Source organism: Phalaenopsis equestris, unplaced genomic scaffold (genome assembly GCF_001263595.1).
Source record: "Phalaenopsis equestris unplaced genomic scaffold, ASM126359v1 Scaffold000123, whole genome shotgun sequence".
Lineage (NCBI taxonomy): Eukaryota > Viridiplantae > Streptophyta > Magnoliopsida > Asparagales > Orchidaceae > Phalaenopsis > Phalaenopsis equestris.
In genome coordinates this window covers 1562229-1586916 of record NW_018164565.1, presented here as the reverse complement: position 1 = coordinate 1586916, position 24688 = coordinate 1562229, and the positions used below count along the sequence as shown (strand labels likewise).

Here is a 24688-nt window from a genome sequence, read left to right as displayed (position 1 = left end):
TCTAGATTTGTGCCGCCCCCATCTTATCATTGCCATAATAATCTTCGTTATGATCACCGCGGTGGAGTTGAGAAGTAAGAATCTGTTTCGGGACTGCACGTGGTTGATGGGGTTTGGAAGGTTAGAGCATGGCGTGGAAAGGGGTAATTATAGCCACGTGAAAGGCAGGGACGGCTATTTTTTGTTTCTATATGAAGACATTCTTTTGTGGTCTATTTTGAAACGTACCGGAATTGGGACCAAAGCTGCTTATTTTATTCTGGTAATTCAAAATTATTTAGGTCTCATCTCAATAAGAATTTTATACTTTTCATTCGAGACAATTTCGTTTATTCATTTGATAAATGATTTGATTGTAATGTTTATTTAAAAATTTTCAAAAAAAAAAAAAAAAAACTATTTTCTATTAGGGGTGTGTGTGAGCCAAGCTGTCTGGCTCACAAGCTTGCTTTAACTCGACTCATTAAAAAGCTCACGAGTCGAGTTTGTCATGTCATGAGCTGTAACGGAAGGTCATTTATTAAACGAGCTTGAGTTTAGGTTTGGCTAGGCTAGAATCTCCAGTTCGCAAGTCAGCTAATCGAACAGTCGTGACACTTCACCTTCTTTTCCAGGTATCATTGATGTCTCAAGTGAGCTTCCTTGATAATTTAATTTTTCACTCCAGTTTGCGAGTCTACTGTCATCATTGTGAGCCTAGCTCGAACTCCAGCTCGAGTCTATATTCTGACTAACAAGCACAGGGAGGCATCGCTCGAGCTTGACACAACTCGTTTGCACCCTAATTTCTATCGAGTTTTAGAATACTATTTAAAAAAAAAAAAAACTTATTTCTATACAAACAAAACTCAATAGATAAAGTTTTAAACTAAAGTTAAAATCCAGTTTGCAGGTCTACTGTCATCATTGTGAGCCTAGCTCGAACTTCAACTCGAGTTTATATTCTGACTAACAAGCACAGTGAGGCATCACTCGAGCTTGACACAACTCGTTTGCACCCCTAATTTCCATCGAGTTTTAGAATACTATTAAAAAAAAAAAAAACTTATTTCTATACAAACAAAACTCAATAGATAAAGTTTTAAACTAAAGTTAAAATCCAGTTTGCAGGTCTACTGTCATCATTGTGAGCCTAGCTCGAACTTCAACTCGAGTTTATATTCTGACTAACAAGCACAGTGAGGCATCACTCGAGCTTGACACAACTCGTTTGCACCCCTAATTTCCATCGAGTTTTAGAATACTATTTAAAAAAAAAAAAACTTATTTCTATACAAACAAAACTCAATAAATAAAGTTTTAAACTAAAGTTAAAATTTAGTGTGAGGATAATTTTTAATAAGATTTTATTTTAACTTTTCATAAAACTTGAGTCAAAATTAAAATTCAATTTAATCTAATTAATTCTAAATTTGATATTATAATTTAAAAATATAAATTAATTACTAGTTATTGATATAACGATTGAAAATTTAGATAAATATAGATCTTGATGCAAGTGAATGAATTAAAAAAAAAAATTTAGGAATCCTTCTTTCTATTTTCAAAAAACTTGAGTCAAAATAATTTTTAAAATCATCTTAATTCTATTTTCAAAAACTTTATTTTGTAAAATAAATGTTTTGATGAGGCAAATAAACTAGCAACAATTATCTTTCGCCTCGCTTAGATTGAGCGGACGTGGTTATGAAGAAATTAAATTGTTAAGCGCCGAGACGCTCCAAGCCCGGCTTGTCCATCAGTCAGGTCTCATAAATATATTTCCCGATTGCAAGCTTTCGAGGCGATTGATTTTCTCATCATCTGTCTTCTTTATCTAACCATAAATTTTTATTTTATATTAATACCAATCAAATCTTTTATATCACATAAAAATTATCACTTTTAATCTTTTTTCTTAAAATAAAGTACAACTTTCATGCATATAAAAGATGATAAATATGTAAAAGTCGAAGTCTGGGTTTTAGATATGTAATTTATATATTGTATTTTTCTCAACTCCTTTGTATTTACCTAGCGAGATTTTTCAGTTTAAAATCTTGCGTATTTTGTGTGTATATATTTGCTATTAAATTCACTTGCATGCATAAAATCAATTTAAAACTCTTATTGTACATCCTTTCATGTTTCAAACATTAATATTATATTTTTTCTTAATATTTTAAATCAACAATATGATTCGAGAGAAAATATTAAAGATTTTATTATTTATTTATTTTTTGGATAATTACATACATAGCAATCAAGACATTACTATTTACAAAATCTAGCACTCAAGTGTTATTTTTGAACAATCAAACCGATATATTTATCTGTGCGTGATCAAACCATTGATAATTTAAATAAAATGAAAAATATGGCTAGTGTTTGATCTTAGATTTTTATTGTGAATTTCAATATTTGGGTTATAATTAAAAAAATGAATGAAAGATGGTGCTAGATGTATAAATATTTTCAAGTGTCATGTATGTGAGCATCTTCTTATTTTTTGGTATAAACAATTATTTCTTTTGAAGTCCATGGAGGCCTGCAGGCTGACCTTACCCATTTAGTCAGTAGACTTGGCTATGAAATTATAAATTCAATTCGGGCTCAAGCCCCGGCAAAGCGAGAATAAATCCGACCCATGCCAAACTCGGTTAGCCCAACGCCCAGGTCTAGTTGTGGTCGACAACAGCCGATGGGTGGTGGTCGATGGTGGTCGGCGGTTACAATATTTGATGTTGTTTGCAGGACCTTTGGTGTAGAACACCAAACCTCTTCTCTTGCTCTAGATTCTAGCCCCTTTCATGAATAGGTTTGGTTTCTATTTTTAGAATTTGGGAGATTCTCCCATGTAAATAAGAAATGAATCCAATTTTCAATTAGATGACCCAAAGAAATTTTCACTGGATATTTAAGTGCCCGAGCAAAGTCAAAATTGAGTGATCTTTGGCTCGTTAGATTCAACATGTCAAGACACTCGATTTGGTTATGTGCTTGTCAGATTTGAAATTCATTTGTTCATTCAATTGAGCACTATAAGTTTCAGAAAATGGCATACTAGTTTGATTTGAGATTTATCTGACTCAGATTGGACCAATTGTATCATTGTGTTCATCTTATCGAGTCAATCAGCAGGACTGTCAAAAAAGCCCATCATTCACAAATAATTCATGTTCGGCTCATTAAATAGTTTTTGTTTGATTTGTTCTTTAAACAACCGAGCCGAACAAGAAATTTTTTTTTTCTGAGCTCAATTTATAAATGAACCGAACACGAACAAAAGTTTCTCTTTTCGTGTTCGGCTCGTTTTGACTTGATATAATAAAATAATAAAATAATAGAATTTATTTATACCATTTTATATTAATTCTTTTATATTTATCAAACATGTTAAATTTTGTTATTTTAAAAAATCATTTGGTTGGTATAATTATAAAAATATATGTTTAGATGTTATATATGTAAATAAATAGGATTTGAGTGATATGTATGTAAATGTTTTTAAAATTGTGATATAAAGTGCAGATAAAGTGAGAAAATGATGCCGCTTTATTGTCCTTTTCTCTGACCACTACTCTCTTTTGAATTAAGATTTATATACGTAAATAAATCCAAGTTGGGCGGTATATATTTTGAGGGTGCGTTTGTTTTAATCATGTTGTATAACTTTAAAAGTACTATCAAATGTATGAAATACACATATGTAGATATTATATAAAATCCATAAATATTTTCAATATATGAAATTCTCATATTTATCATTGTTATCTATATCTGAAATACCCATAAGTATTTTCAATATCTTGAAATTTTCATATTAATTTTACATTAAATTTTTATATTTATTAAAAAAATGTTAAATTTTATTATTTAAAAAATTATTTGGCTCGTATAATTATAAAAAATATATATGTTTAGGTGTTATATATGTAAATAAATAAAATTTGAGTGATGTGTAATGTGTTATCACTTTATTGTTCATTTTTCTAACCCCTAGTTTCTCTTAATTTAAGATTAATATATGAAAATAAATAAGAGTTGGGCGGTATATATTTAAGGGTGTATTTGTTTTGCTTGTGATTGTACGAAATCTTAACTCAAAAACTGTTGTGAAAAATTTATTGTTCGAAAGCTAGTATTTCAGAGTAGTCGACCTATTTGAAAAATACAGTTTTGAAAGTGTTGTCTGCGGACAAATGTCTAAAATACCCCTCTGTAGATATTATATAAGATTCAGAGGTATTTCAACATATGAAATTTATATATTTACCTTTATTATCTAAATAAGCATAAATACGAAAGTAAAAGTTAAATTATAAAATCAAGAGTCCAAAAGCTTTGTTAAATCCTTTCAATCCTTTCAGGGGTTTGATCTTAGTTAGAATTGGAACCCATGGGTCAAACCTTCAAATTCTTTCTTTATTTGGAGAATATTTCATAATAGTATTCATACTGATGATTTACTGAAACTAAAAGGTTTGTAACTTCCTTCTTACTGTGTTCTATGCAGAAATCATTGAAGCCAATGCTCATATTTCTGCTGAATGCAAATTTGTTGTTGACGTTTGGATGAAGGTTTTTATGAAACTGCAATTGAATTCAATGCAATTTACTAATAATTATGATATTTTTCAATAAGTGGAGGAATAATGGTCATGCTTTCTTCACTGCTATACCTGCTATTACTTTTTGGTTTATATGGATTGCTAGGAATGATGCTAAATTTAATAATGTGCTTCCTAATGTGCATCATACTTTTAGCTTGATTTGTTAGTTTTTGTTTTGTTTCTTTTGTTTTGGGTGTGTGTGTTGTATCTTGATTTTCTTTGGGAAAATGACCTTTAGATTTTCTTTATCTTGTGTGAGTTGTATGTGAGTGTTAGGTCAATTTTTCCTTCTTTTGTAATTTTTTTTTTGTGAAATGCATAATGAGCCGAATAATGCTATTTCAAAAAAAAAAAAAAAGAAAAGTCCAGATTTTTAGAAATTACGTTTTTCTAAAAAAAATTATCTCTCGCAAAATTTAAAAAGAAATAATTATCAAAATAGACAAATATTCAGATAAGACTAATGAATACGCCTCAAGTACTTTTCGCTCTCAACACTTTTATCGTCAGATGCATGATAACATACAACAACACATTGAAGTAAGGAGAGCATAAGTAAAATTTTTACGGCAAAAATAATCACACAAACATGTATTAAACATAATATGTTCAACATAAACTGCACCGCATTTAGACCTTACGAGTTCTATTACTAATAAATTCTACGTCAGTACCACTTTTATTCCAAATTACGCTAACACAATCCAAACATATATAACACTAACAAAATCAACAAAAATGATATGATTACGAAATCAAAAAAAGAGCAAGATCTTCATAAAAAATTTTGAGTTTTGGAGATTCTTCTTAACAGTATCTTTAGATGCATTTTCTTCTTCATCACGTTGTGCCAATGTTGAATTTCCCATTATTTATTATGTTGCGAATAAATTGTTCCGCAATAGCATACGAGCCGTCTAGCATCGTTTCTTGTTCTTTTTGGATTTTAGCCCAGTAGACTCATTTTGCTCCGGTTCGGCCCAATTCGTGGGCCGCCAGTCTAGCTGTCTCTTTCTCTCTCTCTTTTCTACCTCCAAATATCCGCATCTCCTCCCAGCCGGAGCAGTCGAATCTTGACGTCAGAGCCCAAAGCGGAAAACCCTAGTTCCTAAAGTCGGCGCGCGAGCGGAGCAGCAAAGTCGCCGATCTATCGCTTTCTGGTAAGTGCAATCTTCCATTCAATCCGCTCTCGGTCTTTTGAAGCCAACAGTCTTTTCTATCAGATCTGGCCGTGAATCAGGGGCATCAAATACTTACTCGATGATATAAGGTTCTTTTGTCATACAGAAAAGATTAACTTTTTACAGGATTGTTAATGGAGCCTTTGTTTGGGGGTTTTTCTAGTGCAATTGGTTGGAGCGGGTCAAGATTTAAGATGTGACTGGAATGGTTGAAGGGTTATTATTATTTTTTTAGAAGGTATAACAGAGACTAGGCATTGGTAGAGAGTCCCTGGAATTCCCTTATTATGGTTGATGCTCCGATGAAAAATGAAAAACGCAATTGTTGGCATGTCACTTATGTTCCGTAGATAATGACAAACTGAGAGTTGATTTTCATTTGCGAGAGAGTGTGTTTCTGGTTGCTGATTATTGTCAGAGTTTGCCTTCTTACTGACCTCAAAGTGTGGAGAGTAAAGAGATTCTCTATAGAAGTTTGCGCATTTAAAATGCTCGACTTTGTTTTATTTTCATTATTTCTATCCATTGGAGATCCTTGATTGTTGCTAACTCATGCATTATTTTCTTTTTGTGATCGTTGTATGTTGTGGAAGTGTGAACTTTTACGATGCTTTTAGTAGAACAGGGGCCTCTGTCAATGAAGTGCGTTTCATTACTGAAAATGCACATTAATATTGCGTTAAGGACCTTTTTCCTTGCAACCCTTGATAATTTATTCGTTTACTTATACTTTTCATTTGAAGGTCACGTTTGCACTTTTCAAAACAACAAAATAAAGAAAGATTTACATACATACCACTCAACTCCTATGTATTTGTATATCTAGCATCCAAACTTTAATTTTTTCATACATGCTATCTTACCTATGCATGAAAAGGTGTATTTCATTTTTTAAAAGTTAAAATGGTGGTTTTTCTTATGTGATATGAAATAATTGAGCGGTATAAATGTAAAAATATAAATTTAGTTGTTAGATGTATAAATACATAGGAATTGGGTGGTATGCATGTAAATGCCCCAAAAATAAATGGGGTAGCTTTTTGATTGTAATTTTGTACTTCCCACTTCTGTTTCCATGAAATTTTGCTTGGAAACCTCTTTAAGGTGTGTGCATGCACGATTTGGCAACCTCACTGATCCTGTAACAGATGCTTTCTTCATGATAGATAAATGCTGATGGGATACATAGGAGCTTTGCAGCTGGTCCTAGGGCTTTAGAGGAGGGTGAGAAATCTGGGTGGAGTTATAAATGATTTGATTGAGCTGATTCTTGAGTACAGAGAGGATTGGCGCTCTACTCATTGAATCATAGAGAATGAAAGGGTCAATGTTTATGTCAGTTTTTTTACATATATGGAGCTTTTTGGACAAAATGCACCATTGGAGCTTGTGGAGCATTGTTCACACCAAGGATTGTTCTATTGGTTTGCCTCATAGATTTGACCTCTGGTTTCATATTAAAAAGCGTGCTTATAATATTATGAAACCTAATTATTCTGTTAATGCTTGATCATCTTGTTATAGATGTAGAGTTGGTTATTATTTCTGAGTTCTCAATCTTTTCGACAGGTTATAAAGTATACATTTTTAAAGATGAGTGGCCGTGCAGGCCGTACTGTATATGTTGGCAACCTTCCTTTGGATGTTCGTGAGCGGGAAATTGAAGATTTGTTTTACAAGGTAATAAGTTCCCATTTCTCTTGTGGCTACTTATCAACTGGAATCTTATAGTTTATATTGATTTCTATTGTTTTTTCTTAAGGGTTCTTTTATTCATATTCACGGACAGTTTAAGATTTACAATTGTGCAATTCACACTTTTTAATTGTTTTGTTTAAAATCTAGTGTTTCACGAGTGAACATAGCACAGAAGTTTTATGCATTTCGGTGGAAAGCTAAAACTTTTTACTTATTCCTTTGTTTTTTTTTCTTCTAAATCTTGCTAAGTATAGGAGCTTGCATTGTCTTCTTCTTAACAAAGCCACACAATCCCTTAGACTAGCTTTTTCATTTAATATTTGCAAAAAAATATGAAATGGAAGACAAGAAGGTTTATTGATGCACATCTATGGAAAATTGTTAACTGTGTAGAAATAACCTTTTTTGTAGGAGGAGGTCTATTTTAATGTCAAATTGTTCACATGGTAATAAAAAAGATATTGTTATTGATGCACTTCCCTGGAAAATTTGTAATCACGGAGTAATATCCCATGTCACAACTCACGAAGATAGGGCTTTGAAAATTTTTTTGACTGCTTTTTTCTTTTTGACTATGTACTATCCATTTATTAATAACTCAAAGTGATATTTTACAAATAATGTTATGTTGAAATCAGAATGGGAATATTAAAAGAAAAAAAAGGGCCCATTATGTTGAAATTAGAATGGAGCTTTTAATAATTGAACTTAAAATCACGAAAGGACTTTTTTTGTTTGCACGCAGTGTTTGAAGGTGAATTCCATAATGTAACTGCCTGAGAAGTGGTAGTTTGATGAGTTTGTGGCATGCAATGCACCGCATGAAGTGGACAGATTAGCACATGTTTATATTGATTTTATAGTATTGCCATCCACCCATGATGGCTCTTTAAATATTCTTTAAGAATAGGTTTTTTTAATACAAAAATAATATCAGCCGTTAATGATAGCAAGTAGTTTTGGAAGTTGATTTCTTGCGTTGATTTTGAACTGGCTAATTTTGACAAAGGTTGCCTTTGATGTGACAGAGCTTCAAAAGATAACTTCGAACATACCTTGGCATTATTAGAATATAAATGTTGGATTGTTATCTATTAATATTGTTTATTTTTTTTACTGTTAATTCAATTAATGCAGTATGGCCGTATAGTGAAAATTGAATTAAAGAATCCACCTCGACCACCGGGTTATTGTTTTGTGGAGGTATATTCTTTGCAGTTGTTTTTATTGTCCTTTTTTATTTTACTTTTTTTTTTCTCCTTATCTCATCATGGTTCTTTTTCTAGTTTGAAAGTTCCCGGGATGCTGATGATGCAATCAGGGGCCGTGATGGATATAATTTTGGTGGCTCTAATTTGAAGGTAATTCTATTTCCTTTTTGGTCATCAATATCGTGACATATACCTTTACACACATACATACATACATACATATTGTTTGAAATATGCTTCACTTTATTCTATCTTTTTAATTTATAGGTTGAGCTTGCTCATGGTGGTAGAGGGTACTCATCTTCGAGCGGTCGAAGCAGTCGCTATGGTGGTGGAGGTGGTGGTGGAGCTGGCAAGTTTGGGGTCTCACACCGCTCAGATTACCGAGGTTTTTTCTTTGATGGTTATGTTGATTTTAACGTAATTGATTATTTTTTTCATATTTCTGCTGTTCTCAGTTTACAAGATTTTTCATGTTTGCTACTGTCATTTCGTAGTTGCGGTCCGAGGATTACCTTCTTCAGCTTCATGGCAAGATTTGAAGGTTTGAACATTCCATTTAGAATTGTATCAAATTTTATTACTTACCTTAAATAATGAATTTCTCATATCACTTTTTATGAATATCAGGATCATATGAGAAAGGCTGGGGATGTATGCTTTGCCCAAGTGTTTAGAGATGGTGATAGTATGTGCTTTTATTGAATCTTATATACATTATGCATTTATTTAGATAAGATGTCAAAAAATGTTTAGCAAGAAATTCAGAATTTATTGCCATTTACTCTTGTTGGCTAGGGACCTTTTTTGTTAAAATGTCACCTTGCACTCATGTGAGCTAAGGTGATGTTTAAACCAAAAGCTAGGTATTAATACGTGGATATATACTGGTGTTTTAAATAACATATGATTAAATATATTTTTAGTCAGCTAGACATGTTATTGCATGCATTCTTCCATTATTGATTGTTTACCAATGTTAGAAACTTTTGGATTTGAAATTAACCTGCATTACCTGTCATTGTTATAAGATTTTGGTTTATTCTCTACTTCCTACTTTTAGTTCTAGCCTATTGTTATGGGGAGTTAGAGTCAGCAACCAAGCCTACAAAATTTAATATGGCTGGGTGCCTATACTTATTGTAGCTTTGATCTTGGGTATTGACAGGCTGGGTGTCCACTCTTTCGTTTTATCATATTCAAACTTGAAGTGGAAAGTTTTGTGGTATATAAATCATTGGGTTATTAATTAGTTGATGGTTAAGTAGTTAAAATGTAATTGCTTTTGGAGTGAAGAGAGAGAGTCAAAGAAGTGCCTCTAAAGAATGTTAAATTATATTGAAATGAGATGGACGGGCATCACACAAACTAGAATATGCATAAAAATTTCTTTTTGTGTATTAAAAAAATTATCATTTTTCTTGCAGCATTTATATAATAGTTTTCGAGATATTTATATCTCGCATTTATATAATAGTTTTCGAGATATTTATATCTCGATGTTATCAGGGATCATTATGCTTAACTACTTATTGTTCTTTCTGCCACAAGTTTGCATATCTGGTATTGATATCTTGTGTTCAAGGATCCTTATGATTTCATGGAAAATGGTTGGGCGTCAACCCCTGTGATATTGATCAATATCTTCACTAATTATACTTTGCTCTTGTTGAACTCATTTTAGTTTGTAAATTTATGTTCTAATTCCATATAATGGCATGATAAATGAATTCTTCTAATAATTCACTTATTATAAACAGTAAAACTAATTTATTCAGACAGATTTTTGTAGACTCTTGCGTTGGAGTAGTGCTCGTGATGCAAATGATATGTAGCTTGCCATAGATAAAATTGGTGTTGTGCCATAGGTAATTCATCCGATGAACATTGAGGGTTGTATAATAAAATTCACAGTTTAGAGGAGATTCAAGGAAGACCACCATCTGTTTTTGCAAATTTATACTGTACCTAATTCCTCACTTTGTCACCAATGCTACCAACACAGTCATGGCAACCATCATTTGCAATTTAGAGGAAATTCAATGAATTCCACCATCAATTTTTGCCAATTTGTACCGTACCTAATGGCTCACTTCGTCACCAATGCTACCAACACAGTCATGGCAACTCTTCAGTAGGAGTAGTGCTCATGATGCAAATGATATGTAGCTTGCCATAGATAAGATTGGTGTTTTGTGCCATAGGTAATTCATCCGATGAATATTGAGGATTGTATAATATAATTCACAATTTAGAGGATTCAAGGAAGACCACCCATAATTTTTGCTGATTTATACTGTACCTAATGGCTCACTTCGTCACCAATGCTGCCACACAGTCATGGCAACTATCATGTACAATTTAGAGGAAATTCAAGGAATACCACCATCAATTTTTGCCAATTTATACTGTACCTAATGGCTCACTTCGACACCAATGCTACCAACACAGTCATTGCAACTCTTCCATTGGATTGGAGTAGTGCTCTTGCCATAGATAAGATTGATGTTTTGTGCCATAGGTAATTCATCCGATGAATATTGACGATCGTATAATATAATTCACAATTTAGAGGAAATTCAAGGAAAACAACCATCAATTTTTGCCGATTTATACTGCACCTAATGGCTCACTTCGTCATCAATTCTACCAACACAGTCATGGCAACTATCGTTTACAACCCCACCATACTATCTATTTCTTTATTTCCAAGAACAACATTTAATCCTTTCATGCTCAACAAGCACGGGCAACACCTACAGATGATGTAGGCTTGAAAGTATAAGCAAGAGTGCAATCATTTTTGTTTACTAGAAAATAGATCATTAGGGCTTTAAACCATTTTAAATATGGAATGCTTTAATTTTCCATTCATGTATTAAAAAAAATATGTTATTCCATTTTTATGTTTTTAAATGAAACATATTGTATATCTCTCATATGTTACTCATTATTCGCTATTATAATTCTTATAAATCTTAAATAGGATTTTTATTTTAATGTCAAAGTAACAATATTATAATGTTGCATGAAGCTCCTTTTGCAGGTTTAACTGGTACTAATCATAGAAATGAAGACGTCTAAACTCAGTTTAACAAGAAAACTACCGAACTTAAAGCATATTTTACAAGAAAATTGATGAAAATTAAATATTTTCCAACCAAAGGGCTTTGACGGTCCAAGAACATTATAAGGTGATGTGAGAAAGGTTTCAATAAATGACGAAAATTTTTGTGAACATGAAAATGTATGAGCGGGCAAAAAAAGAATTTGTGCTTTGATAGATTGTTCAGAATTTAAGTTGCGATCCAAAGATATGTATTTGTTGGAATAATTTGTTTTTAAATATTTCTAATTTATGCTTGAACTTTTTAAGATCTTGATGATTTGGCTAATGAATTTAGTAATTATAATTTGCATAGATGAATGATCGAACTCAATGAATTTTTGATGGGATTACACGCTGAAGCACTATTCAACTGGGATAGATGCGTTAATTTTCTTAATGGGATGTATTGCTAACCTTGTAGGAACTTCACGAGTAGTAGGAGTCAATTGAGCATAAGCGTTATGCAAATTATGAAGGCATCTTTTTGAGATTGTTTTAGGTTAGGATTTTAATGAAATGTCATCATTAGTTGATAAATGTGCTACCACTATTTCACAAGAAAGAAGTTTTTATTTGGGGATACTACTTGGCAAGAGATGCATTGACATTTCTACTTATTTTTCAATTTTAGCTTCACTCAAAATTAATTATAATAACCTGCACATAAGCTCAATAAAGATGAAAAAAATAATAACTTGGAGCGTGTAAATGTGGTTTAGATGATTAAATATATTGTTAACTGCTATTGTAATTTTGAATATTTTTTTGTATGAACAATGTAGATTATTAATCATTTCAGTTTTCTTGCATGAAATAATATATTTTCAAGCCTTATTTCATGAATTTCTTATGTTGAATCCTATATTTGGATTGAAAAAAAACATGACATGCAAATTAAAGTAATGACGAACAATGGAAGTGTTCTTGTAAAAATTGCATATAAATGTTTCATGTTGAGTTTTTCATTTGTGTTAATTTTTTTAAAATTAGGAGACAAGTAGATAAACATACTATGCCAGTGCATCTAGCTTATTGGAATGATCTAAATAGGCTTGGTCACATGATTTAAAGATAGAATTTTATTGTCAAAGTTATGTGAGAATGTTTTTTTCATTCATTTTTTGTTTGTCAAAAATTTCTTAAATCAGACCATGTATTGGAGAATGGATTACACCAATGTGCTTGGCTTGTCGAAAAGATTTTCTGCTTGGCCATATGGAAAATCAACACAATTTTTATGGAAATATTTAACATAAATGTTTCATGCATTGCTTATAATCACGTTTAGTTTTGTCTCATTAGGGTTTAAATAATAAGCATGCAATATTTTACCATAAAAATGTGGTTGATAAATTAACAAGAATGAAGTATTTTTCCTTTTGTTTGATTTATTTGTCTGACATAAAATTTATTGATTTATATTTTAATTTTTAGTTTTGTTTGAATTTCAACTCTGAAAATTTTATTGAGTGAATAATATATGTATTTTACTTATTCACAAACAGTGTTTTTGGATTTATGCATGACCATTTCTTACTTTAAATTTAATAATAAGCTTGTATTTTGCATGAAATGAAACCATGACATCAAAATCAACTTCTTTTGTCTTTGATATTATAATTTAATTTTTAAACTTATTTATTTTGCAATAGTAAAGAAGTATATTTTATATTATTTCTTATTTTTCAAGTTTTAAGTTATAAATCATATGTGCGTAATATGAAACAATAATATATATTTTTTAATTATGTGATTTTTATCAGCATTTAACTTTTTTTCTCTTATAATCTAAAGGAAAAAATGAAGTGGGGGATTTACGTGCATACCAATGAATTCTTATGCATTTACATCCTTCATCGAATCTTTATATTTATTTTTATTACACCTTATCCTCTAATTGAAATAAAAGTATTCTAGTATTAATTTTTTTTGTGGTATAATACACATTTTCATGCATTTATTTTGATATCGTTTAGCTATTAAAGTGATTAAGTAAATATAAAAGGTTAAGTGGTAGATATGTAAATACATTTGAACTCAGTTGTATGTACGTAAATTTTTCAAATAAAACGTGTCATTCTTAGGGTATGTTTGGGGCAGCTGCAACTTAATAATAAACTGTTGCTGCACAGAAGCTTCTGCGGATAAACTGACTATCTGTTTGTTTTCTGTAGTTTGAAAGTAACTGTGCTGCAGGTGTTTTTGAACAAATGACCATTCTTCTCCTGTATAATAATGTTATTTGCAACAAAAATGTCATACCAATATATTTTATACTTTACTAGCAACACCTCCACACGCCACCAACACCACACGGACACTTCCAACACCACCAACACCTCCATCACCACCACTACCACCACACAAACACCTTCAACACCACCACCACTACCACCACACAAACACCTTCAACACCACCACCACTACCACCACACAAACACCTTCAACACCACCACCACTACCACCACACAAACACCTTCAACACCACCAACTCCTCCACACACTTACAAACACCACATAGACACCTGCAACACCTCCAACACCACCATTACAACACAAACACCTCCACACACCACCATACAAACTCCACATATCACCACACACCACTAGACACCACACAAACACCTCCAACAGCACCAGACACCACACAGACACCTCCAACACCACCAACACCTCCAAGGCCAACACGACCACCTCCACACACCAACAAACATCACACAGACACCTCACACATCACCACCCAGACTCCACACACCAGCAAACATCACACAGATCCCTCCACCATCTCCGCACCTCCACCTGACACCACTAGACACCAACACCACCAATTCCTCCAAGAGCAACACCACCACCTCCACACATTCCATCAAACTATAAATCTGGCCACCTCCACAATTGCTGTCAACAAATCAAGCACACCCTTTTAGCCATTTCTCAAATTATCACTTAAACACCAAAGGTAAAGACAAAGCCATAACCCATGTTTTGCATATACCGCGAAGTACATACAGGGCACCCGGAACATTGCAACCAACCCACCAAGCACCCTCCTTCAACCAATTCTCAAATTCCCACTGAAACATCAAAGGTACATATAAAACCCCATTCCGTCATCCACATGTTTGCAAAAATGAATTCCAAATTATAAAGAGGATGCCACAAATCACAAAATCAAAATTTTCACTTCAAACCGCAAACGAGAAAGCCAGAAAATGCATTTGACCACCACCACCACACATTACTATCAACAAATGAAGCACTCTCTTTTAGCTATATCTCAAATTTCCAGTGAAACACCAAAGCTAAAGAAAAAACTCCATTCCATCCGCCATAAAGGGCACCTGAAACATTGCTATGAACAAACCAACCACATTCCGTCTGTCACACATTCGCAAAAAAATGAAATTTAAATTAGAAAGAGAAAGCCGCAAATCGTAAAATCCAAATTTCCATTTCGAACCGCAAATGAGAAAGCTACAAAACGCAAAGAAGAAGTCATTCTATTGAAAAATATAGGTGATCTCGTGGGAGGACGAAGAACACAGTAAACCGAAGAGAGATTCGGAGATCTGAGGGAAGAGGGAGAGTAGAGAGCCAACCTGTTGCCACCAGAGAGAGATCGGAGGGAAGAGGGAAAGTTCAAAGGCAACCCATTGCCATCAGAGAGAGCCGTCAGAGAGGCGCGAGGGAGAGAGGACCCATCTAGTGAGGAGATCGAGAGGGATGAGGCCGAAAGAGAAGAGCATGGGTTCATTAACGTAATAGGGACGGGATAAAACGTGGGCCCGCAGCCCACATAAAAATTATCTTAATAAGCCACCGCGCTGCACTTTCCAAATGCACCGCCCTACGGTTCCTTGCCGCGCTGCAGTGAAGAAGTTGCCCCAAATGGGGCCTTAGTTTATGAGTTGGCGCGAGTCCTCACTTCTCTCTATAATAAGCCCTTGACAAAACTGTTCTGTGAAGGGAGACCCAACTAACAGTAAGAGCATCTGCCTGATGGTTTCTGTATGTATGTAAACAGCCATTATAGTATATAAACATAAAATAATTTCAGAGAAATGTGTATATAGGATTTGTAGTGGAGAATTTGATCATAGTTTGCTCTTTAAATGAAATCCTTCATCATAGATTATTCGTTGTGAAAGATAAGTATAGAATGAGTATAAAGAAAGGACCGTTTTATGTTCTCATACTCAAGCATACCATTTAATTACTCGTAATAGGAATTTATGTGACAAAAAAGAGCAACATAATCGAAAGTCTTGATTAAAATAAACAAATGGATTTGATTTCATTTAGGTGGAGCGGCATCTCAAAAAATGAGTTCGCTTATTTTTTTCTGCTTGAAAATAATAAAATATACAAACTTGTTGTAGAAACCTTCTTGTAGATATTTTTTAATCTTGTTCACTAGGATAAAGATGATAAGATTAAGTGACGTGCAAATGAATGGTAAGATCTAAATGATCATGATTTGCTGAGATCTAAACTAATTAAATGATAATGATTTTATTTTAGTAGTGTTTAATGCCTTTTTATATTGTACTGCTTGGACTAAAAGAAAAATTCTACAAGATTGCGGTGAGACCTGCAATGATCTATGCTGTTGAATGCTGGCCTTTAAAAGTGAAGCATAATACTGAATTAAGTGTTGCCGAGATGAGAATGATTAGGTGGATGAGTGGTTTTTTACACTTAGAGACAAAATGCAGACAAAATGCAAAATGAATATTATCGTGATAGGGTTGGTGTAGCTCTAGTGATAGACAAAATTAGAGATGGTCGTCTGAGATGGTCGTCTTAGATGGCTTCGTCACATTAAATGTCGACCATCTGATAGTTCGATTAGGTTAGTGGATGTTTTAGATTCAACTTATGTTAAGAAAGACATATGTATGCCTAGGAAGACTCGGGCTTGTTGTAGAAAAAATGTTGTTAATTTATTAGAACTAAATGAAAATATGACACTAAAAAATATGAAATATGACACTAAATAGGACGCATTGGAGAAAAAGGATTCATGTAGCCGACCCCACGTAGTGGGATTAAGGCTTTGTTGTTGTTGTTGTTGCAGTGTTTAAATCCTTTTTATCAGTATTATATATTATCCAGTGTTATTCAAAAATGAGCTAGATGTTATAAATGAGCTAAAGGCAAGATGCAAATGCTAATTATAATGAATCAATGATGCTTGCATGTCATTAATCTAAATTGGCATTGACAAGGGAAATTAATTGCAAATAATACTTCATTTAGTGCTATTTGCACTAATTTTTATTGTAATTGTCACGTAGTTTGTATTTATTGATGCCACAAGAATTGGTTCATGCACATATGGAAAAAGTTTTGCTAAAGTTATGAAGATATTTATGATTGGCATTGACCAGTATTAATTGTAGGATGTTGAAAGTGTTTCAAATTATTATTTTGATTGCAGCAGGGATTATCATTAGGATCAAATTCATTTGTATTGGTGATTAAAAATGTTTGCTCAATATATTTGATGTGTGGTTCCTTGGTGTATGATTCTTTTATATAGTTTTAAATTGCTATTATGCTGGTTATTGTGATTTTTGTTTAATATATTTAAATGAATTTTCTTGCTTTATTCTTTTTTTCGTTTTAATTAGTGAGATGTCTAAGTGGCAAGTTAGAACTATGTCAAAAATTATTTAAAAGATAAAAGGGTTTAGGATTAGTGAAACAATGATCAAATATAAATTATAAAGTTTTAGTTGGTGTGATATTAATCATCATTAATCAATATTATTAATTGATAAGGTGATACTTGGTGTAAGATTCAACTATATTGGATCTATAGTACATAAGAATGGGCATATAGATAGATTTAACTCTATTATTAATACTGGATGGTTCAGATAGATAAGGGCTTTGGGAGTGTTAAACAATAAGAAAAGTTCTTAGAGTCTTCATAAATTTCTAAACATATAGTTAGTGTAATTATGTTCAATGTTTGTAAGTCTTGAGTTGTAAAATTGTCATTAATATTACATTGTGTGGCAAAGATGTGATTATTGAAATTGTTGTACGACAAACTAGAAGGAAAATTAAGAAATGATGGAGGGTGGTGTTGAAAGTAGTGGGATGTGGTAAGTAATTGACAACATGTATCATGGGTTCATACACTTAACACGGTAAAATTATTGCCATGAATTTATGTGTTTAACATTGAAAAGATATTGCCACTGATTGCTTCGTTCTCTTTTTGCCATGATAAGAAGTTTTGGACGACAATTTTAATATTTAAATTATTTTAAATTTTAAAATTCAATTTTTTTTTTGGTAGTTTTGTGTATAAATGCTCATCGGTGGAATGATCGCTTTTTTATTATTTATTATTTCTAATTTTTGGAGTGCATTTGCTGTAGATATATTATAATAAAAAATAAACTTAGTAGTTTATATTTAGGGTCTTTTTGGGGCAGTTGCAGCCCATACAGCTTCTGCTGATAAACAACTTATCCTGATAATCTACTGATGGGCAGCTGATCCGGATAATCTGTCTGGCTGTTTGGTTAATGTGTTTTGAGAACAACTGATGATTCTGAAGATTCTGAAGAAATGACCAATCTGCCCCTGTTCTGAATAAGCTGTTGAGCTGTTTGATTCGTGTGTTTTGTAAACAACTTATTTGCAAATTTTTTAGTTGAATTAATAATATGTGTAGCAGAATAAGTTATTTTATCAACAAAATTAAAGATTAGATGCTAAGACAAGACAATACAAACAAGTAGAGCTACATTTATATAACTCAGATATATCTGAACACAAATAAGTAGGAATGGAAGCACTCGAACCAGATGTAGTGTCTTGAAATTTTGATATCGACGAACTCTGAGCAGCGGTGTCCAGTTCAGATATCATAGAAACATACTCTCTGTCGGCCCACCTTAAGAATTTGCAGTCCTCCTGTCGTTACAAAGGTCGAGATGTGTCTTTCAAGTGATGTGCCAATTGATGTATTGCAAAATGATTAATATTATTGTTTGAAAAAAATCAAGTTGTTCTCTAATTTTTTCTTTTAAATTATAGTCTACCAAAATATAATTTCTTAATTTTAAATTGATTGACCTGTAAAACCTATTGGAACAACATAGCTTGCTGTGATCAAACACCTTTCTTGCAAAAATAACATAGTTCATGGAAACAGACCGTGTTGCTATGGAAGTTTTAAAAAGATTTAAGGCTTTAAAATAAGCAAATTCAAGCGACAACCAATACTTGTTGGCAAGAACAAATATATGCATTGCGGCAGATGAAAGATTTGCTAATATCATTATTCTTACTGATCCTAAATTGCACAATTTTCTTTGAAGGCACACAATAACAGTCAATCCAGAGCTTAAATTGTTCGTTATCTCATGCATAGCAACCTTAACAACACTAATAAAGCTATGAGAGCTATTCTGATGAGATAAATGTTCAATTCGGAAGGTTTGCACCAAGCTAATGTAATTTCACCGAAGTAGACCAGTAGAACATGATGATCAAGATGTTCTGAATTCCTGGCTTCTTTTGATGCATCTGATGGGTTGCAGACTTGCCCAGGCCACCACAAGTGGCCATGGATCTTCCCCCATACAAAATCCCCAATCCGAAATTCATCACTTGCTTTACATCTGAATTGAAATATAATAAAACGAATTTAAAATAGGTAAAAAAATAAGATTAAGTAGAATAACCATCAAGATAAAATCTGATCACTCCGAAACTTAGCAGAAAATGAACATAATTGAGGTGTAAACTAATTAATCTGAATTTTGCTTGAAAAATAAGAAAACATGAATTTTGCTTGAAAATTTTCACCACCGAGCGTTCCTCTTTGATTTCTAATTTGTACAACCTTAAACAACTAAGATCAGTAATATCATTCTTCTAGATTCATCTGCTTAATAAAATCAAATAATCCTTGTTACAACCTTAATCCTTACTAATGTAACGCTTTCCACACTGAAATAGCCTAGGGCAATGAAACAAACCAGTTGTCTTGCTCCAGAGGGGAATAGAGAAGAAGAAACGAAGAGGAAATCATGAAAGCATGAGAGGTGAATACATTGCATTCAAGTATTGCAACAATCCAGAATTTCATTGAGATGATTTGCATTGCCTACCTCAGCTTCAGCTGCCCTCTCATAGAAGGGCTTGAACACCTCCTCCATGTTATTCAATCACAAATTCTCCGCTTTAGAAAGCGGCATACTTTTCTAAGCACTCGTGCTGAAGGAACACGAAGAAGCAGGGAGCGGGTCTGCGAGCTCGATCGCGAACGAAGGAGGAAGAAATGCCGAATCCGAGAGGCGCAAGGGTAGGGGTTCGATCGCGATTTGAGGGCAGCGGAGTAATTCAGGAGAAAACGCGACAAGACAACGCGGATTGCGGGTATGATCCCGCGGGCGGTGTCATTCGTAAAATAGAAATCGCGATTTCGAGCACGCAGGGTAAATGTGTTATTCAAACAGTAAGACGGCGTTTTCATTTTAAGCTGCCCCAAACGGGGTCTTATACAAAGGGTAAGAATGCACCCCATAAGACGATTAGATAAGATTATTATTGCCAACGGATTGTGAGGAAAAAATTAGAATAATTGTGATGTGGATAAAAGTTTACAAAATGATAGTAACTTAGCTTTGAACAGATTAGCTTCAACATTTCATGCGGCACTTAAACGGCATGAATGGAGATTGAGGATTCATAAATTTTATTACAAATAGTTGAGCTAAAGCTAATGATGATATCAATTGCACTAATTCCATCTATGAATAAGCAATATCGAAGTAACTAAGATTTCAATCATGTAAGAAGTTGTTAGTTTTGATGATTTATTTCAGGCTAGAACTTGATTAAAACCACAAACTTATAGTCAACAAAAACAAAAAAGGAGAGAAATTTACATACAATATGCACAATTCTTATATATTCACATATCTCATATCCCCAGCTTGATATTTATACTTGTAAAACCTTGTTATCATAAAATTATGCATGAAAAGGTGTATGTCACTTTTAAAAAGGTAGTGATGATGTTATTTTTGATGTGATATTAAAGATTTGAGTGTTATGTATGCAAATATGAATGTTTAGATGTAGATATGAAATACATAAGACTTGAGTGGCATGTATGTAAATGCCACAAAAAAAAGGGTTTTCTAAAAATCATAGATGCGATATGAAGGATGAACACAAATTCATGATTCTTTGTGCAAAATGTATATAAATGCCCCACCAAAAAAAAAGGTTTTCTGAAAATCACAGATGCAATACGAAGGATGAACACAGATTCATGATTCTGTGTGCAAAATCAAGTTTCGGGTCTTTAATTATTACATATGCATCTTAAAATTGGTAGATTTGTTCTATTCATGTTATATTATGAACCATTAAAGAATTAAAACTATAGTACATCATTTTACATGCCAAAGAAAAGAAAAAAAAATGTAGGACCATTCATTAAGGTGGAGGCTGAACTGTTGTAGGAAGTATATCATAAATTGTACAATTATGTCTTGCCAAACTTGAAATTAAACAAAACTTGCATTTATGCTTAGATGCCTTAATTGTTAAAGCTGCAATTGAACATCTCATCTTCAATGTTTATTAGATGTTCTGTATTGTTGCTTTTCACGTTACTTGGTTCTTGCTAAAGATTATGTTTTCTCCATTTCTATCATTTGTGGAGGGTGGAGGATATTAAGTAACCTAGTGATCCTGCAATGCCAATAGGTCAAGTGCTGATCTTGCTTATGTTATGAACTTAGATGGATATAGAGAAGAGCCAATGGAGTTCTAGAAGGTTGGAAACGGCCAAAATTTCTTTGATTATAGATCAAGGCTATCCAAAATAAACACAAACGCACATATAATATGATGAGAAATTTAACGGCAATGATTAGAAAAAGATATAATAAAATATCATCCGTGTTCCAGGGATTATATAACCAGGATTAAATGGTTAAAAGATATTCATTTTCTCAAAAAGATAAATCGGCTAAAAATAGTAACAAATACATGGATGAAACGGGTTTGTGCTCTTGCATCAAAATGTCTAAAATGTGTGAAGTTTTTTTATTATTGGTTCGCACTTGGAATGTAATCTGTGTTTCATGTAAAAATCCCTGAAGTAGTGTTATTTTATAGCCCTGAATGCCTATTTACTTTGCAACAATCATATAGTTTGTTCTTTTTGATTTATTATTTTGCTAATTTCGTTATTTGTCGTAAGTAACTATTGCATTGTTCTATCACATTTTTGAGGCACAAATCATTGATGGTCAGAGCTCTTAATAGTTGGTATTGTAAATGTTTATGCTGGTCTTTTTGGCGGTCTAACACTAACTTAGTGTGACACCAGGTTTTACCAATAGAAGCGAAATTTATAATTTTTAAATATATTTTGGTTTTTGACTAATTAAGAGGTAATTGAAATATATATATTTTGAATCCAAGAAAGTTTTTGTTGTTTTAAAAATGAATAACTCATATTGAGCTGTTAGATATATTATTCATTTTATCTGTTCATGGAATGGTGGACTATGTCTTGAAGAAATGCTATTTTGTTCCTTTTTTTTTTTTGGGCTAAACATATTAGTCTTTTGTGCTGATTTGCTAAACTTTTTTGATCTGTCATTCTTTTGTTCCTCATTACATCATTCCCTCTTATTTTCTCCAGGTTTTCATTCTGTAAGTGTAGTGGTTTAAGTATGTTAGAAACTAAACTAAAAACGGCTGAGTATGTTTTTGCTTTTATTCAAGATGTGGAGTGAAATTAGTCCTGGAAACTTGGGCATGTTCTTTTCCAGGGTTCTGTCAACCTAAAATTGAAATATATTTATGTATTTTATCTCATAACTAGCAAATTTTCTTGAAGATGCTGCAACAACGTTATAAAAAAATTGTAAATAGGGCAATCAGGATAAATAACGTACTTGAAACCACTCTGCCATTATCTGTCAAAATACATACCTATTTTTTGGACCGTCTGTTCGTAGTTGGCAATAAAAATACGCTTGTCTTGTGGCTTAGTAGAATGAAGAATGCCCATGTCACTCTTACATGCTATTTAAACTGGCTTCATTGACAACATTAATATGATTCTTACATTATTACTCTTTCCTAAGGTGATATTTTGTTACCATGCCTTCTTTTTAATGTATTTGCATATCTTTTTAGAATTTCATTCTGAATTAACTTTTTAAGATTCTAAACGTTTTTAAACGTTGCATGTATTTTCAGGAGCTATGGGCCTTGTTGATTATACTAACTATGAGGATATGAAATATGCTGTAAGCCGGCTCTTTGATTTATTTATTATTTTTTTTACTAATTTTTATTTGTAATAATATTTATTTATTTATTTTTTCAACAGGTTCGCAAGCTTGATGACACTGAGTTTAGAAATCCTTATGGAAAATCCTATATTCGGGTTAGACTGCTATCTAAATAAAGTTTTTGATTAACTAAATAACCTTTTCATTAAACTTAGGCTTCTAAGCTGAAGTGCAAGCTTTATGAATTTGTCTGTAATTACTTGTAATAGGATTCAAATGATATTATTAATAAATAAAGTACAGAAAGGAAGGCTCCACATGGTGATAAAGTGAAAATAATTGTAATGAGCTGCACGTAGGCTGTAATCAAGTCGAGTCGAGCCGATTATACCATAGATTAGACTTGGCTTGGTCTAGTTATAATTTGTTAATGTTCGGCTTGAGCTTGTGTCGAGTTTTCACATATTGTTTAAGCTTGAATTATTTAAATTTTTTAATACTTGAAATTTTTAAATATCCAACATCGTTTATTAGTTTTAGATTTTAAGATTAAGAGTTGTAAAATAAAAAATACTAGGACTCATCATTGCAGAATTAGATGGAGAAACTTAAAAGATACAAATAAAATTAATTTTATGAGTAAAATTCAAGATTTCAAAATTTGGGATATTCATGAAAAAGCAAATGTGATGTGGGATAAAGTAACAAACGCTATTAAACATGTAGCAAAAGATGTTCTTGGAGAATCAAAGGGAAAAATATTTACAAATAAAAATAGTTGGTGGTAAAATAATAATGTGCAAGAAAAGATAAAATATAAGAAGTTATGTTATAAAAATTGGTTTAAATGTAAAAGCTTAGAGAACTGGAGAAAATATCAAACGGCTCGCAGGGAGTCTAAAAGAACAATCTGTGATGCTAAAAATTCTGCTTTTAATGATCTTTATAATAGATTAGATACTAAGGAGGGTGAAAAATATATGTATAAACTAGCCAAACAAAGAGAAAAGAAAAGTAAAGATTTAACTCAAGTAAAGTGTATTAAAGATGAAAATCAAAAAGTACTTTTCTTAGAAAAAGATATTCAACATAGGTGGATGAGTTACTTTGATAAACTTTTTAATGAAGTTTCTGAAAATACGATCGAACTTAGTGATTTTAATATCGTAAATATTAATAAAACGTTTCATTTTTACCGTCGCATTAGCAAAAAAGAAGTTGAGAAGACTTTAAAGAAAACCAAAGGTGGAAAGTCTGTAGGACCTGATGATATCCCAATTGAAGTGTGGAAATATTTGGGAGATTTGGGAGTTTCTTGGCTTACTAAACTCTTTAATATTATTTTAAAAACTAAAAAGATGCCTGAGGAGTGGAGGAAGAGTATTTTGATCCCCATTTTTAAGAATAAAGGGGATGCACAAGAGTGTGCAAATTATAGAGGAATTAAGTTGATGTGTCATACTTTAAAATTATGAGAGAGGGTAATTGAACATAGGTTAAGATGCATCACGAAAATTTCTCATAATCAATTTGGATTTATGCCTGGCAGGTCTACTATGGAAGCTATACATTTATTGAGAGGTTTGATGGAGAAGTTCAGAGATAATAA

At 32.5% G+C, this 24688-nt stretch overlaps 1 protein-coding gene across 5 annotated transcripts in view; it reads left to right on the top strand.

Annotated features, from left to right (window-relative positions):
- Nucleotides 1–5571: 5571 nt before the first annotated feature.
- LOC110021151 (serine/arginine-rich splicing factor SR34A-like) overlaps nucleotides 5572–24688 on the top strand; it is a 29481-nt gene continuing 10364 nt past the window's right edge. For 2 of the 5 annotated variants that reach the window (XM_020719530.1, XM_020719529.1), the window contains exons 1-9: nucleotides 5573–5752; nucleotides 7343–7453; nucleotides 8609–8674; nucleotides 8758–8832; nucleotides 8950–9070; nucleotides 9180–9226; nucleotides 9313–9370; nucleotides 23045–23094; nucleotides 23178–23234. In XM_020719530.1, coding sequence (XP_020575189.1) covers nucleotides 7367–7453; nucleotides 8609–8674; nucleotides 8758–8832; nucleotides 8950–9070; nucleotides 9180–9226; nucleotides 9313–9370; nucleotides 23045–23094; nucleotides 23178–23234 — 561 coding nt within the window. In that variant the 5' untranslated portion in view covers nucleotides 5573–5752; nucleotides 7343–7366. Of the gene's footprint in view, nucleotides 5753–6921; nucleotides 7198–7342; nucleotides 7454–8608; nucleotides 8675–8757; nucleotides 8833–8949; nucleotides 9071–9179; nucleotides 9227–9312; nucleotides 9371–23044; nucleotides 23095–23177; nucleotides 23235–24688 lie in introns of all 5 variants that reach the window. The other 3 variants (XM_020719528.1, XM_020719527.1, XM_020719526.1) reach the window with 3 other exon arrangements.